The following is an 18,339-nucleotide window of genomic DNA, read 5'->3' on the forward strand; positions in this document are numbered from 1 at the left end:
TTTGACATACAAGGCTGTTTTTCTGCTCACCCTCATCACTAGATGTCGAGGGAGTGAAATAGCAGCTCTTTCACTGACTACGACCATTATAGCCATTGGATGAAACATACTGTCATGTTAGCGTATTAATTACACTAAGCTATCCACAGACTTGTCTGACCAACTATGACCATTATAGCCATTGGGTGAAACATACTGTCATGTTAGCGTATTAATTACACTAAGCTATCCACAGACTTGTCTGACCAACTATGACCATTATAGCCATTGGGTGAAACATACTGTCATGTTAGCGTATTAATTACACTAAGCTATCGACAGACTTGTTTGACCGACTACGACCATTATAGCCATCGGATGAAACATACTGTCATGTTAGCGTATTAATTACACTAAGCTATCGACAGACTTGTTTGACCGACTACTGCCATTATAGCCATTGGGTGAAACATACTGTCATGTTAGCGTATTAATTACACTAAGCTATCGACAGACTTGTTTGACCGACTACTGCCATTATAGCCATTGGGTGAAACATACTGTCATGTTAGCGTATTAATTACACTAAGCTATCAACAGACTTGTTTGACCGACTATTGCCATTATAGCCATTGGGTGAAACATACTGTCATGTTAGTGTATTAATTACACGAAGCTATCGACAGACTTGTCTGACCGACTACGACCATTTGTAGCCATCGGATGAAACATACTGTCATGTTAGCGTATTAATTACACTAAGCTATCAACAGACTTGTTTGACCGACTACGACCATTATAACCATTGGATGAAACGTACTGTCATGTTAGCGTATTAATTACACTAAGCTATCGACAGACTTGTTTGACCGACTACTGCCATTATAGCCATTGGATGAAACGTACTGTCATGTTAGCGTATTAATTACACTAAGCTATCAACAGACTTGTTTGACCGACTATTGCCATTATAGCCATTGGGTGAAACATACTGTCATGTTAGTGTATTAATTACACGAAGCTATCGACAGACTTGTTTGACCAACTACGACCATTGTAGCCATCGGATGAAACATACTGTCATGTTAGCGTATTAATTACACTAAGCTATCAACAGACTTGTTTGACCGACTATTGCCATTATAGCCATTGGGTGAAACATACTGTCATGTTTGCGTATTAATTACTCTAAGCTATCAACAGACTTAACTGACTGACTACAACCATTATAACCATTGGATGAAACATACTGTCATGTTAGCGTATTAATTACACTAAGCTATCAACAGACTTGTTTGACCGACTACGACCATTATAGCCATTGGGTGAAACATACTGTCATGTTAGCGTATCAATTACACTAAGCTATTGACAGACTTGTTTGACCAACTACGACCATTGTAGCCATCGGATGAAACATACTGTCATGTTAGCGTATTAATTACACTAAGCTATCAACAGACTTGTTTGACCGACTACTGCCATTATAGCCATTGGGTGAAACATACTGTCATGTTAGCGTATTAATTACACTAAGCTATCGACAGACTTGTTTGACCGACTACTGCCATTATAGCCATTGGGTGAAACATACTGTCATGTTAGCGTATTAATTACACTAAGCTATCAACAGACTTGTTTGACCGACTATTGCCATTATAGCCATTGGGTGAAACATACTGTCATGTTAGTGTATTAATTACACGAAGCTATCGACAGACTTGTCTGACCGACTACGACCATTGTAGCCATCGGATGAAACATACTGTCATGTTAGCGTATTAATTACACTAAGCTATCAACAGACTTGTTTGACCGACTACGACCATTATAACCATTGGATGAAACGTACTGTCATGTTAGCGTATTAATTACACTAAGCTATCGACAGACTTGTTTGACCGACTACTGCCATTATAGCCATTGGATGAAACGTACTGTCATGTTAGCGTATTAATTACACTAAGCTATCAACAGACTTGTTTGACCGACTATTGCCATTATAGCCATTGGGTGAAACATACTGTCATGTTAGTGTGTTAATTACACGAAGCTATCGACAGACTTGTTTGACCAACCATGACCATTGTAGCCATCGGATGAAACATACTGTCATGTTAGCGTATTAATTACACTAAGCTATCAACAGACTTGTTTGACCGACTGTTGCCATTATAGCCATTGGGTGAAACATACTGTCATGTTAGCATATTAATTACACTAAGCTATCAACAGACTTAACTGACTGACAACAACCATTATAACCATTGGATGAAACATACTGTCATGTTAGCGTATTAATTACACTAAGCTATCAACAGACTTGTTTGACCGACTACGACCATTATAGCCATTGGGTGAAACATACTGTCATGTTAGCGTATCAATTACACTAAGCTATTGACAGACTTGTTTGACCAACTACGACCATTGTAGCCATCGGATGAAACATACTGTCATGTTAGCGTATTAATTACACTAAGCTATCAACAGACTTGTTTGACCGACTATTGCCATTATAGCCATTGGGTGAAACATACTGTCATGTTAGCGTATTAATTACACTAAGCTATCAACAGACTTAACTGACTGACTACAACCATTATAACCATTGGATGAAACATACTGTCATGTTAGCGTATTAATTACACTAAGCTATCAACAGACTTGTTTGACCGACTACGACCATTATAGCCATTGGGTGAAACATACTGTCATGTTAGCGTATCAATTACACTAAGCTATTGACAGACTTAACTGACTGACTACGACCATTATAGCCATTGGATGAAACATACTGTCATGTTAGCTTATTAATTACACTAAGCTATCGACAGCCTTGTTTGACCGACTACGACCATTATAGCCATCGGATGAAACATACTGTCATGTTAGCGTATTAATTACACTAAGCTATCGACAGACTTAACTGACCGACTACAACCATTATAGCCATCGGATGAAACATACTGTCATGTTAGCGTATTAATTACACTAAGCTATCGACAGACTTGTTTGACCGACTACGACCATTATAGCCATCGGATGAAACATACTGTCATGTTAGCGTATCAATTACACTAAGCTATTGACAGACTTAACTGACTGACTACAACCATTATAGCCATTGGGTGAAACATACTGTCATGTTAGCGTATTAATTACACGAAGCTATCGACAGACTTGTCTGACCAACTACGACCATTGTAGCCATCGGATGAAACATACTGTCATGTTTGCGTATTAATTACACTAAGCTATCGACAGACTTAACTGACCGACTACGACCATTATAACCATTGGGTGAAACATACTGTCATGTTAGCGTATTAATTACACTAACCTATCGACTGACTTAACTGACCGACTACAACCATTATAGCCATTGGATGAAACATAATGTCATGTTAGCGTATTAATTACACTAAGCTATCAACAGACTTGTTTGACCGACTATTGCCATTATAGCCATTGGGTGAAACATACTGTCATGTTAGCGTATTAATTACACTAAGCTATCGACAGACTTGTTTGACCGACTACTGCCATTATAGCCATTGGGTGAAACATACTGTCATGTTAGCGTATTAATTACACTAAGCTATCAACAGACTTGTTTGACCGACTATTGCCATTATAGCCATTGGGTGAAACATACTGTCATGTTAGTGTATTAATTACACGAAGCTATCGACAGACTTGTCTGACCGACTACGACCATTGTAGCCATCGGATGAAACATACTGTCATGTTAGCGTATTAATTACACTAAGCTATCAACAGACTTGTTTGACCGACTACGACCATTATAACCATTGGATGAAACGTACTGTCATGTTAGCGTATTAATTACACTAAGCTATCGACAGACTTGTTTGACCGACTACTGCCATTATAGCCATTGGATGAAACGTACTGTCATGTTAGCGTATTAATTACACTAAGCTATCAACAGACTTGTTTGACCGACTATTGCCATTATAGCCATTGGGTGAAACATACTGTCATGTTAGTGTGTTAATTACACGAAGCTATCGACAGACTTGTTTGACCAACTACGACCATTGTAGCCATCGGATGAAACATACTGTCATGTTAGCGTATTAATTACACTAAGCTATCAACAGACTTGTTTGACCGACTGTTGCCATTATAGCCATTGGGTGAAACATACTGTCATGTTAGCATATTAATTACACTAAGCTATCAACAGACTTAACTGACTGACAACAACCATTATAACCATTGGATGAAACATACTGTCATGTTAGCGTATTAATTACACTAAGCTATCAACAGACTTGTTTGACCGACTACGACCATTATAGCCATTGGGTGAAACATACTGTCATGTTAGCGTATCAATTACACTAAGCTATTGACAGACTTGTTTGACCAACTACGACCATTGTAGCCATCGGATGAAACATACTGTCATGTTAGCGTATTAATTACACTAAGCTATCAACAGACTTGTTTGACCGACTATTGCCATTATAGCCATTGGGTGAAACATACTGTCATGTTAGCGTATTAATTACACTAAGCTATCAACAGACTTAACTGACTGACTACAACCATTATAACCATTGGATGAAACATACTGTCATGTTAGCGTATTAATTACACTAAGCTATCAACAGACTTGTTTGACCGACTACGACCATTATAGCCATTGGGTGAAACATACTGTCATGTTAGCGTATCAATTACACTAAGCTATTGACAGACTTAACTGACTGACTACGACCATTATAGCCATTGGATGAAACATACTGTCATGTTAGCTTATTAATTACACTAAGCTATCGACAGCCTTGTTTGACCGACTACGACCATTATAGCCATCGGATGAAACATACTGTCATGTTAGCGTATTAATTACACTAAGCTATCGACAGACTTAACTGACCGACTACAACCATTATAGCCATCGGATGAAACATACTGTCATGTTAGCGTATTAATTACACTAAGCTATCGACAGACTTGTTTGACCGACTACGACCATTATAGCCATCGGATGAAACATACTGTCATGTTAGCGTATCAATTACACTAAGCTATTGACAGACTTAACTGACTGACTACAACCATTATAGCCATTGGGTGAAACATACTGTCATGTTAGCGTATTAATTACACGAAGCTATCGACAGACTTGTCTGACCAACTACGACCATTGTAGCCATCGGATGAAACATACTGTCATGTTTGCGTATTAATTACACTAAGCTATCGACAGACTTAACTGACCGACTACGACCATTATAACCATTGGGTGAAACATACTGTCATGTTAGCGTATTAATTACACTAACCTATCGACTGACTTAACTGACCGACTACAACCATTATAGCCATTGGATGAAACATAATGTCATGTTAGCGTATTAATTACACTAAGCTATCAACAGACTTGTTTGACCGACTATTGCCATTATAGCCATTGGATGAAACATACTGTCATGTTAGCGTATCAATTACACTAAGCTATTGACAGACTTAACTGACTGACTACGACCATTATAGCCATTGGGTGAAACATACTGTCATGTTAGCGTATTAATTACACTAAGCTATCCACAGACTTAACTGACTGACTACGGCCATTATAACCATCGGATGAATCATACTGTCATGTTAGCGTATTAATTACACTAAGCTATCGACAGACTTAACTGACTGACTACAACCATTATAGACATTGGGTGAAACATACTGTCATGTTAGCGTATTAATTACACTAAGCTATCAACAGACTTGTCTGACCGACTACAACCATTATAACCATTGGATGAAACATACTGTCATGTTAGCGTATTAATTACACTAAGCTATCAACACACTTGTCTGACCGACTACAACCATTATAACCATTGGGTGAAACATACTGTCATGTTAGCGTATTAATTACACTAAGCTATCAACAGACTTGTCTGACCGACTACAACCATTATAACCATTGGGTGAAACATACTGTCATGTTAGCGTATTAATTACACTAAGCTATCAACAGACTTGTCTGACTGACTATGACCATTATAACCATTGGGTGAAACATACTGTCATGTTAGCGTATCAATTATACTAAGCTATCGACAGACTTAACTGACTGACTGTGACCATTATAGCCATCGGATGAAACATACTGTCATGTTAGCGTATTAATTACACTAAGCTATCAACAGACTTGTCTGACCGACTACAACTATTATAACCATTGGATGAAACATACTGTCATGTTAGCGTATTAATTACACTAAGCTATCGACAGACTTAACTGACCGACTACGACCATTATAGCCATCGGATGAAACATACTGTCATGTTAGCGTATTAATTACACTAAGCTATCGACAGCCTTGTTTGACCGACTACGACCATTATAGCCATCGGATGAAACATACTGTCATGTTAGCGTATTAATTACACTAAGCTATCGACAGCCTTGTTTGACCGACTAAGACCATTATAGCCATCGGATGAAACATACTGTCATGTTAGCGTATTAATTACACTAAGCTATCGACAGACTTGTTTGACCGACTACGACCATTATAGCCATCGGATGAAACATACTGTCATGTTAGCGTATTAATTACACTAAGCTATCGACAGACTTGTTTGATCGACTACGACCATTATAGCCATCGGATGAAACATACTGTCATGTTAGCGTATTAATTACACTAAGCTATCGACAGACTTGTTTGACCGACTACGACCATTATAGCCATCGGATGAAACATACTGTCATGTTAGCGTATTAATTACACTAAGCTATCGACAGACTTGTTTGACCGACTACGACCATTATAGCCATCGGATGAAACATACTGTCATGTTAGCGTATTAATTACACTAAGCTATCGACAGACTTGTTTGACCGACTACGACCATTATAGCCATCGGATGAAACATACTGTCATGTTAGCGTATTAATTACACTAAGCTATCAACAGACTTGTCTGACCGACTACAACCATTATAACCATTGGATGAAACATACTGTCATGTTAGCGTATTAATTACACTAAGCTATCAACACACTTGTCTGACCGACTACAACCATTATAACCATTGGGTGAAACATACTGTCATGTTAGCGTATTAATTACACTAAGCTATCAACAGACTTGTCTGACCGACTACAACCATTATAACCATTGGGTGAAACATACTGTCATGTTAGCGTATTAATTACACTAAGCTATCAACAGACTTGTCTGACTGACTATGACCATTATAACCATTGGGTGAAACATACTGTCATGTTAGCGTATCAATTATACTAAGCTATCGACAGACTTAACTGACTGACTATGACCATTATAGCCATCGGATGAAACATACTGTCATGTTAGCGTATTAATTACACTAAGCTATCAACAGACTTGTCTGACCGACTACAACCATTATAACCATTGGGTGAAACGTACTGTCATGTTAGCATATTAATTACACTAAGCTATCAACAGACTTGTCTGACTGACTATGACCATTATAACCATTGGGTGAAACATACTGTCATGTTAGCGTATCAATTATACTAAGCTATCGACAGACTTAACTGACTGACTATGACCATTATAGCCATCGGATGAAACATACTGTCATGTTAGCGTATTAATTACACTAAGCTATCAACAGACTTGTCTGACCGACTACAACTATTATAACCATTGGATGAAACATACTGTCATGTTAGCGTATTAATTACACTAAGCTATCGACAGACTTAACTGACCGACTACGACCATTATAGCCATCGGATGAAACATACTGTCATGTTAGCGTATTAATTACACTAAGCTATCGACAGCCTTGTTTGACCGACTACGACCATTATAGCCATCGGATGAAACATACTGTCATGTTAGCGTATTAATTACACTAAGCTATCGACAGACTTAACTGACCGACTACAACCATTATAGCCATCGGATGAAACATACTGTCATGTTAGCGTATTAATTACACTAAGCTATCGACAGACTTGTTTGACCGACTACGACCATTATAGCCATCGGATGAAACATACTGTCATGTTAGCGTATTAATTACACTAAGCTATCGACAGACTTGTTTGACCGACTACGACCATTATAGCCATCGGATGAAACATACTGTCATATTAGCGTATTAATTACACTAAGCTATCGACAGACTTGTTTGACCGACTACGACCATTATAGCCATCGGATGAAACATACTGTCATGTTAGCGTATTAATTACACTAAGCTATCGACAGACTTGTTTGACCGACTACGACCATTATAGCCATCGAATGAAACATACTGTCATGTTAGCGTATCAATTACACTAAGCTATTGACAGACTTAACTGACTGACTACAACCATTATAACCATTGGGTGAAACATACTGTCATGTTAGCGTATTAATTACACTAAGCTATCAACAGACTTAACTGACCTGTATATGCATATGTAACTGAAAAATACCTAGAGGAAATAAAGGACTTCAGCATGAGAAGAATATTAACAAAATTCAGAATAAGCGACCATAATCTAGAAATTGAATTAGGACAAAGAAAGAAAGCCAAAAGTGGAAGAAAAAGACAGAATATGTACAAAATGTAATGATGGAAAATGAAATCCATGTTATTTTAGACTGTGAGCACTATAAGAAAGAACGAAAATTGCTGTTTATAGAATGTAACATAATAAATAAACAGGATAGAATAAACAATTTTATAAACATATGCAACAACAATTTTCCTCTAGTTAAATACCTTAAACAAACAATATACAAAAAGTAAAGTTTTTTTTTTTTTTTGTAATCTTTTCGTTATAGTACCGGTATTATTATTGTAATTTTCTCTTTATTGTAGTATTTTTTCCCCATACATTACCCACAGATGGTAATTGTTGAGTACTAGTTATTATTATACCAACAGCTCAGCCTGTTGTCTTTCATGTCAGCAAAGTTAAAAACATGATCTATTAAAACAATAGAGCTATAACTACTGTCACATCTCTCAATTATTGAGTCAATTATTGATGAGAATTCCCTGTAGTTGTAAAGTCATTCTATGTACATGTACAAGTACTTGAAACTGTCAGTTTGTGTGTTAGTATTCATAGTTATTTCATAGCCTGTGCTTTATAATCATTTTGTTTTCACCGTGGGTTTTGACAGTTTGAAGTATGTGTGAAAACTCTTGATGACTTGGTATTTATCTTAAAACGTTTTCATTGATACTTCAACTGGAGTCATGCAAATGATTGTTCATTTTCTGTTGTTGAATTTCAAGTTCATTTCCTTTAAAACTCATTACTTTCAGTGCTGTGATAATTCAATGATTTTGTTTGCTATGGTGCATGATTCTGACCTCAATTGCCTATTTAGTGTGGGAAGAGTAGATAATGTCATATAGTCATTTTACCTATTACACATACAGCTGCATAAACCCAGATGTCATTTCCATTTATTAACTGATTGTTGCTAGCATGCAGTCGTCGCTATATACCGTCTGTTTCTTCATCCCAGGCAGATCTTGTAGCAAGTTTCATGTAAACATTTTTTGCAATGAAATGTTCATGTGAATGTTACATATGCCGGAAAGCTTACACCATTATGCAACTGACGTAGGTGTCAAAATACCACCAAAAAATCTTTTTTAAAATTGAAATTCAACTCTTTCATTACTTTTGTTCACTCACTGAAATAATTTGAACCACAACAAAAAATAATTTCTTGTGACATTGAAAGTCTAATAGATGCCAAGCGAAAGATATTTATTAAATATTGAATTTTAAAATGAAAATAGGAAAGCTACTGAAATGCTTTTAAAGACTCCAATTTCAATTTCAAGTCCGTGAGTAACTTGACATTAGGCTTTTAAGCTGATTTAGGCTTGCTTAGCTTGCTTTTAAAACTATAATATATCTGAATTGTGCAGCGTATTCTGCCTAAAATATATCTCATATTATTAACATGGCCAAATACTACAAAGAATATGTTGGAATTATTGGTGACAGTAATACTCCGCTAATAGCCAGCTTAAAAGTTAAGTTATGTCTGAAGTGTACTGTAAATATGCGTCTTGGATCTCCAAGAAATGTACATTATCATGTTTGTTTGATGACATTATCTTAAAATTTAGACTCCTAACATAATTATGGAACTTACCAATTATATTTACACAACACAAAGATTTATTTAACATTTATATATTAGTTACGCTCTTTTGTTTTTGTTTTTATATAATATTTTTACATATATCTTAAAACTCTTTTTTGCTGTACTTATCCTATGTAAATCTTTTTACACGAAGGCAATAAAGTTATTATTATTATTATTATAGTAACAAAACAGAGCTGCTTATCACTATTCATGTCTGAAACGATTTTCAATTGATTTATTCAAACAGTAAGATAAATACTTACATTCTCTAATAACAATTACTGTACATACTGTGATTACACGCTACTGAAAATGATCATTTAACCCCAAAATCACAAATATGATGATTGACTATCAAAATAATTTGTTTACTAATGAATCATTGATAGAGATTGATAATCAAATACTGATAGAGTTTGATAATTAAATCATAAGCTAAACAATCATAAAATTATTAAATATTATTATTAATGATGTTGTGTATCTGTCGCCATTATAAATATTATTAATGGTACACAAAACATTAGAAACCATACATTAGAAATAGAGAAAGAACAACATATTTAACCCGCAGACAAAAATACCTTTCAAGTGATGAGCTTCCAAAAGGTAAAAAAAAAGAAAAGAAAAATGTATTCACCTAAAGAGTACATGGTTAGACAGATTTGAAAATATTTATATAACATAGAGAGAGAGTGAGCTGACTTCTGACTGTTTGTTTTTTCATTTTAAATTATTCTATATCTTGACACTTTATTTCTGTACATTGATAGAAATGTTGTTCCTAAAAATGCAATAAAACATTATTATTATTATTATTATTATTATGCCATTATACCTGTACTGGGTGCTTTAGTGCATTTTGTTGTTTGCTATTAAAGCCCCATCTTCACTGCCAAGATTTTGTTTGTATTACAATTGCACCAATTTGAAGTCATCAGATGGAATCTGTAGTAACCAGGATTACCTGGCGTGTGTTGAATGCATCAGATGGAATCTATAGTAACCAGGATTACCTGGTGTGTGTTGAATGCATCGCAGGCAATGTATTAAGACAAAATTGATTTAATGATGAATTGATAACCGTCATCAGAAATCTCACCATTATCAATCAGTTAAAATGAATGGACTTGAATGATTACATTTATTAAAAAATCCCTTTTTTTAACCACACATGAGGTAGATCCTGGCAGGCATTTGTAGTAGGATTTTGATTGCTTTTTACTTTATTTGAACTTGGAGAGTCAAGGGTCTCATATGGTATATGGATCTGTCCTTATGTCTTTTCAGTTATTTATCTCGGTGCATATGTGTGTATATAAGCACTAAACATACCAACATAACACTGTTTAAATTTCTGTTTTGTTGCAGCTTGTTTGTTTTCTGCATGATTGTAAGAGATAAAAAAACTTTGATATGAATGAATTTTTTTGTTTTACATTTTACTTTCTTTTTATTAAAATGTTAGTGTCATGTGATATTATGTTGTCTGCCATATATTTAGGACTCTGTATGTGAGAGGTCTGTTTGACTGTTCTCTTTTCATTATGGCAGTTATATCCCAGACACAAGCAATCCTTCTCCCTAAATTCCATCTTCATGAATATTGGTCAACTACTTTGGCTTCTTCATTGAGTCTGCCCGGTACATACACTATGTGGTACACTCACTCAGAGTCAACTCATGTTTAGTGTTCAACCGCAGTTAGGTTTGAAAGACACATAAATCAGATCTTTAATTTTTCTTAACTATTGTCATGGTAATATTAAAGACAATTATTCAATTTCACTTAAATCCTCAACATTTAATTCTTTGAGGATGTTGGTAATTTTTCAGGAAATGAAAATCAAGTTTAAACCAACTTATATGTATTGTTTATATAATTACCATCATGTAATTTAATTACTTTACTTAATCACTTCATTTAATTACTTTACTTAATTACTAATTACTTTACTTAATTACTTAACTCAATTGCTTGATCCAATTTTTTGTGTTTTATTTCCTTGAATCTGGAAAATCTATTTCATTTGCTTTCACATGTTTTCTACATTTATCGTAACCATGGAAATCTTAATGATCAGTTTTTTTAGTAGTTTGCTTGTTGTTAGGCTTTTAGCCAGCCACCTGTCTGCTTGTCAACTTTGACAGGCACTCAACAATTCAGACACGTATACATTTTTATTTGACAGTTTAAATTTCTACAAACCTGTCTACTTTTGATTGAAAATTTCTCGTAATGCACAAAAAAGTCATAAATGATCACGAAAACTAGACTATAAGTCTGTGGCTACAGCGACTACTTTCTTTCTTTACAATATTATAATAACAGTTTTTTATTCAGTCACTTTTCATTCTGTGTCTTAAACCCTTTGTACATATAACTGTATGACAATGTATACTGCATCTTATCTGGAGGAGGCTGTATTATTGATTAGTGGATTATGTGATTGACTTGTCAACAAAAGTGAAAATTAATGAATTCATTTTGGTTGTTACCTTGTGGTGTGTAATGTTTCACAAGATAAAAAAATTTCAAATCATGTCCAAAAGATTTTTCTCTTTATTTTACATTAGCAGCTATGATTGCAATTCTGATTTACTTTAAAATTAAAATTAAGATTTGTTTGTTTTACAGCAATGGTTTTAATTTGATTCTGTATGGCTTGGGATCCAAGAGAGTCTTACTGGATGAATTCCGAGATGTCCAGTTATCAGAATTTACACATGTCGTCATTAATGGATTCTTTCCAAGCATCACCATTAAAAGTGTAAGTAGAATTTTTTCCACTAAAATTTATTTTGTTCACATTTATGTTTTTATTATCAATGCCATGAATACTTTATTGAGATTGGAGGAGACCTTGATTTAATTATGCAAGTCATATTAAATAGAGCATAATGCACCCATATTGTTATCGTTGGTTATTGTGTTCCAAATTAGGTCCCACATTATGAAAAGAAACACAAAATCAGTAATTTCAAAAATTCTGTTTTAGACTGAGAAAAACAAACTAAAATTGATGAACATTGTGATACATAGACTGTTTTGATAAGAGGAAAGTAACTTTTCTAAGTGAGCAAAACCAGTATTGCTATATCTACATAGCTTTGCTCACTTGAGCTAGCATCCCTGTTGTCAACAAATTTGCCTTCTCTGTGTGATGTAGTGTTATGTATGATACATGTTGCTCAATAACTGATATTTGTAAAAAATTGGATTGGATTTTATTATTATGATAGCATCCAATTAATATCTCCACAAAAAATGCCAAATTCTGGGTCCCAGTTTCTTTTACCTGGGATATGTCCAGAACATATTGATATTTGTTATTTTTTGTGTTTTCATTTTCAGTTCATGAACCTACACTTCAGCCATATTATTTTTTTATTTTGGTCTTATATTTGCCAGTATTTTTTATGGACAATTCACTAAGCTGCTTATGTAGAGGAAGAATTTGTAATCAAGTGTAATTTTTACAAACACATCCTGAAGCTATTGTATAATTAACATTTAGATCCGATTACCGGTACTTTCTTCTCTTTAAAATTGGATCTGTCAGAATATAAGATGAATATTTTTAAAGCTGTTTATCCCTCTTACCATCTTTTATCACTTAGCTTGAAGGAGATGTGTGCAAAATAACAGCTGCCCACTTCCATAAAGCATCAAATTATATCTCCTAGGTGACAAATTTTGGGAAATGAGTTTTAGCATGAATCAAAAAGGGTTCATGGTCTCAACTTGATGTACAAATGTAGAATAATAATGAAATGCAGTTTCCTTTTTACATATGTCAATCATAATTATGTGTACATGTGAAATGACACTTGAGTAACTGTGCTTTTGCCTTGGAATATTAACTTGCCTTAACACTTGAAGTGTGGAGGAGTGATTTACTGAAGTGAATATTGACTTGAGTGTCTGTGTGTCTCATTTATGCTGAGTATTTTATTATGATTCAAGAGATACCATGTAATTCCTTAGATTTACAACTTTGTCATTTAAAAAGGCTGAGTCCATCATTGCGTGCTGAAAATCTGAACGTTATTATTTATTTTTTGTAGTTGCTGATTCATTTTATGACTCAGTGTATGAAGCACACAACAAGAGTCTTTGCAGTTGTAACCTGTATGTGTTCATATCTGTGTTTCTTTGTTATTTATTAAAAATATTTTGTTTTCAAATTTTTATTTCTTATAATTTGTTTTTAAAAGTATTTCACTGTTTCAATTGCCATATTCTATTACATAACAGATGTGTTGATATACTCAAAACAAGTTTGTTGTGACTATAAAAATAGAGCAAATATTGTATATTTGTTAAGACTTGTATTTTGTTTTTCTGTTTTTGACTTGATTGTACCTTTAAAATAATTTTATATGAAACATCACATGCTACATACGTCATGGGAAAACTGGGAAATTCATGTTGTAATGTTATTTGTGATTGGCTGAAAATCACTTAACTAATTTGACCATGACCTTGATCACAAGACCCATAGTTCCCTGCGCCAGACCCTTTCATTTTTTCTTCACTGCTGTTGTAATACTGAAGTCACCAAAAACTGTTGGAAATCTCTAAAAAATTTCAAATGAAATAAAGTGATTGGTAAAAATGGTTATTAATTAATCTTCAAAGCCCTGTGTTTTTTATTGAAATCAACAATTCATTGATTTCACCGTGACCATGATCTCATAAATGCAGTGGTGAAAATCATTTTTGTCACGGCCATCTATGTGTCCGGCCATTCGTGTGTCCAGCCATTCATGTGTCCAGCCATCCGTGTGTCCAGCCATTCATGTGTCCAGCCATTCATGTGTCCAGCCATTCGTGTGTCCAGCCATCCATGTGTTCAGCCATCCGTGTGTCCAGCCATTCATGTGTCCAGCCATTCATGTGTCCTGCCATCCATGTGTCCAGCCATCCATGTGTCCAGCCATCCGTGTGTCCAGCCATCCGTGTGTCCGGTCATCCGTCAGTCATGTAAACTTTATAAATTTATGTTTCAATTTATTTAGTAGCTTCATCATCATAATTTGTAATATTTTTACATATATTTTCATCACGTTAGCATTTTCTAAAGTTTCTTTGATCATCCATTGCAGATTCTAAACACCATTACAGAGGAAGCTTTGGATCACAGTGGTAGTTTTCGAAATCCTATAGAGCAATGTGAATTCATAAAACAACATTTAGAAAAAAATAAAGGTATGATATTGGTTACTTGTCAATGGTAGCATAGTGTTTCCATGTTCAAATTCTACTTGGGTACACCAAAATATGGGGTTGTTGACCCAAAGCCTCTGGCAAGAATCATTCATTAAGGCCTAAAAAAAAACATTATTGTGTAACTGGTCACACTACAGAAATAAGTTGGGCTAATTTTTTATCTACATATTTCAACATTGCACAGTGCCCTCTGTTGACATGGTGATGACACTTTGTGTGTCCTATAATACTGTAGCAAAAAAAATCTTCCCATTTTTTTTTATAAACTGGCATTTCAATATAGATTCATGGAACTTCTATGAATCTCTAAGATATGTTTTTAAAAGTTGCTTGTCTCATTTTATCATTTTAAAGGATGTTTAATACTTCTGTGGATAGTAGTAGTCAACACATCCTTTTATATGTTTTCCAAATTATGATAAATTAAAACCTTAAAACCTTAAAACCACCTCAAAATATTTTTATTATTATTTATTATCTACACAGGTAAAGTTTAAAAGTACAACAGTTTTGTACATGTAACATTATAGTCCTGTAACTCTGGTGTAAGATGTCTTGCTATTGAAAATATTTACAAGTATGCACTATATACACTAGGTAGCGATTGAATGTATAAAGATTGGTTTCCATGGAGATGAGAAAATGTATATTTGGTTTAAATAGATACACTGCCATTTGCCTGCAGAAGTGAGAAAGGACAATTTCCTTTGTTGATTGAAATTCAAATTTGTATTTAAATACTAGAAACATCTGACAGATCTCCCAGTAGACTTATGTCTTACAAAATTAGCTTATTATGAACAAACTAAGTCACAAAGGATTATATTTGATTAATAATATCTTGAAAGAAAACATTTTGCCATCAATTTTACAGAGATAATTGGGCCAAAAGTCAATAGAGCTGAGATCAAATTACAAAAGATAGAAACTGAGGACATTTGTCAAGTTTTATAATGATACCAATATGATAAGGTTAATATATTAAACATAAAATGTGCTCAGCAAAATTCAGAGCAAGCATCGATGATTTGCGTATAGAACGAGGCAGATACACAACCCAAGACACCAATACTATACCAGATATGTGTACTCTGAAATAATAATTTGAGAATGAAATAGATCTCTTTATATTAAGCCCAGAATATATGTATGTTATGGCAAATAACCACTAACCATTAGTAAATAATACTGATAAGATTATACATTTATTGACATCAAATGACACTCAAATATTAAAAATTGTTTTGGTGCAGCATTTTGCCTGTATTTATGTAATTTTTTGATAATTATGGATCAAATTGAAATAATTTGTTACAAATGTTTGATTAACACTCAAAGGGTTAAATGTTTCTAGTTTTCTTATATTTCACTTTACATCATGCATTACGTTGTGATGTGCAATATTGATATGCATAATAACTATAATGTGATTCTCACATAGTAAACATTAATTTATGAAACATGAATAATAATTAAATTAAAATACTAAAATTTAAAATGTTTGTTTTAGATGGTATTTATGAAAATGTTTGTCAAATCATTTTAACTGACACATAACTGGATGCAATTATTGCCCCTAAGAAGCTAAGACTGAAAATCACAAAAATATATCCTTGCCACAGAAAATGCCTTTATATCATATATTATTATACATCTGTCACCGTAACGCCATAAGTTACAGCGTGCCGTAATTTTGTGGTATTTTACAGGGTATTTTCATCGGTCAATACTGCCGCTGTACTGTCTTTGTGCATACTTTGAGGTATCTTCGTAATAACCTTATATTATATAATACATGCTATTTTCACCCCATCTTGTATAGAAATCTTACCCTGAGTATGGTACGTGACTCAATAACATTTTTTAGTTATTTTTTTTTGTAACATAAAATAAATGTCTTTATGTATTTCCAATATTTTATTTGGTTCAGATGGAAACAATTTTCACAAGTCTTGATCAAAATTTCAAAAAAATTATGAAAAAATTACATGACAAGTTAACTTTGGCGCTCAAAGAGTTAATGTATATTTTGCTGTTCATATTTTGATTACTAATTTGCTTGAATTGTATTTATTTATACATGTTTGTACATTTCATGTCATCTGAGCATTATGTTTTGAGTATACAAGTTAAACTTGTCCTAAAATTACTAATTACTGGTAGTCTAGGGTGAATTCATGTCCACTTCTTGCCGCAAACTTTAAGATCATGTGTCATTTATATATTGGCACTCAAAGGGTAATTATATTATACGTATAATAAAAGTATCCTTAAACTATCAAAACAACAAATGTTTACAGAAATTTTAAGTTCGAGAGATTGGTTCATTGCCAATAGTGCTAGCAAATTTATTGACAGCATATTATTTTACTATAAGTAATCTTACTTAGACTTTAGTTATTTATGTATTTGCTTTTGTCTCGTGTGTGTACTTGTGTTTTATTATATTTAATGTCTTTTGACCACAGATAATGTAGCAAAATATATTATCAGTGTCAAAATAAAATATACTATACTATATAATACATAATTTGTCATATTTGAAAACTAATCCTGGATGAAAGTATTGTATAGTGCAACTGTACAGATAGTATTCATGTAAAGTTTTTTTTAAAACATTAATTAGTATGCATCAATTGATTTGAAAAGTAATTACTTATTGTCCCCTTTTACTTTATTTGAATCTATTCAAAGACATACATTGTCAAGATGCATGTATAGGAGGCCTAATTAGTATGCAAATTAGATTGATTAAAAAAAGCAACAAGATTAGTGTATTTTAGATGATCACACATGCCATCGAGTTCAAGTTTGAGGAGGCCATGTATGATTTAATTTGCTCGGCATGTCTATGTACAGTGATTATTGTTGATCATTTTATTTTGAATATTTTCACATACAACAATAATAATAATAATAACAATAATAATAATAATAATCTTCATTACATCATAATAAAAAATCAATGTTAACTTC

The 18,339-nt window shown here is 33.8% G+C and overlaps 1 protein-coding gene across 1 annotated transcript in view; it reads left to right on the plus strand.

Annotated features, from left to right (window-relative positions):
- The window catches only part of LOC100371654 (origin recognition complex subunit 2-like), a 62,173-nt gene that overhangs the window by 20,975 nt on the left and 22,859 nt on the right, over positions 1 to 18,339 (plus strand). The window contains exons 7-8 of the mRNA XM_085494981.1: positions 12,769 to 12,901; positions 15,240 to 15,342. Coding sequence (XP_085351107.1) covers positions 12,769 to 12,901; positions 15,240 to 15,342 — 236 coding nt within the window. The remainder of the gene's footprint in view (positions 1 to 12,768; positions 12,902 to 15,239; positions 15,343 to 18,339) is intronic.

Source organism: Saccoglossus kowalevskii, chromosome 21 (genome assembly GCF_978046115.1).
Source record: "Saccoglossus kowalevskii chromosome 21, keSacKowa6.1, whole genome shotgun sequence".
In the NCBI taxonomy this organism is placed as follows: domain Eukaryota; kingdom Metazoa; phylum Hemichordata; class Enteropneusta; family Harrimaniidae; genus Saccoglossus; species Saccoglossus kowalevskii.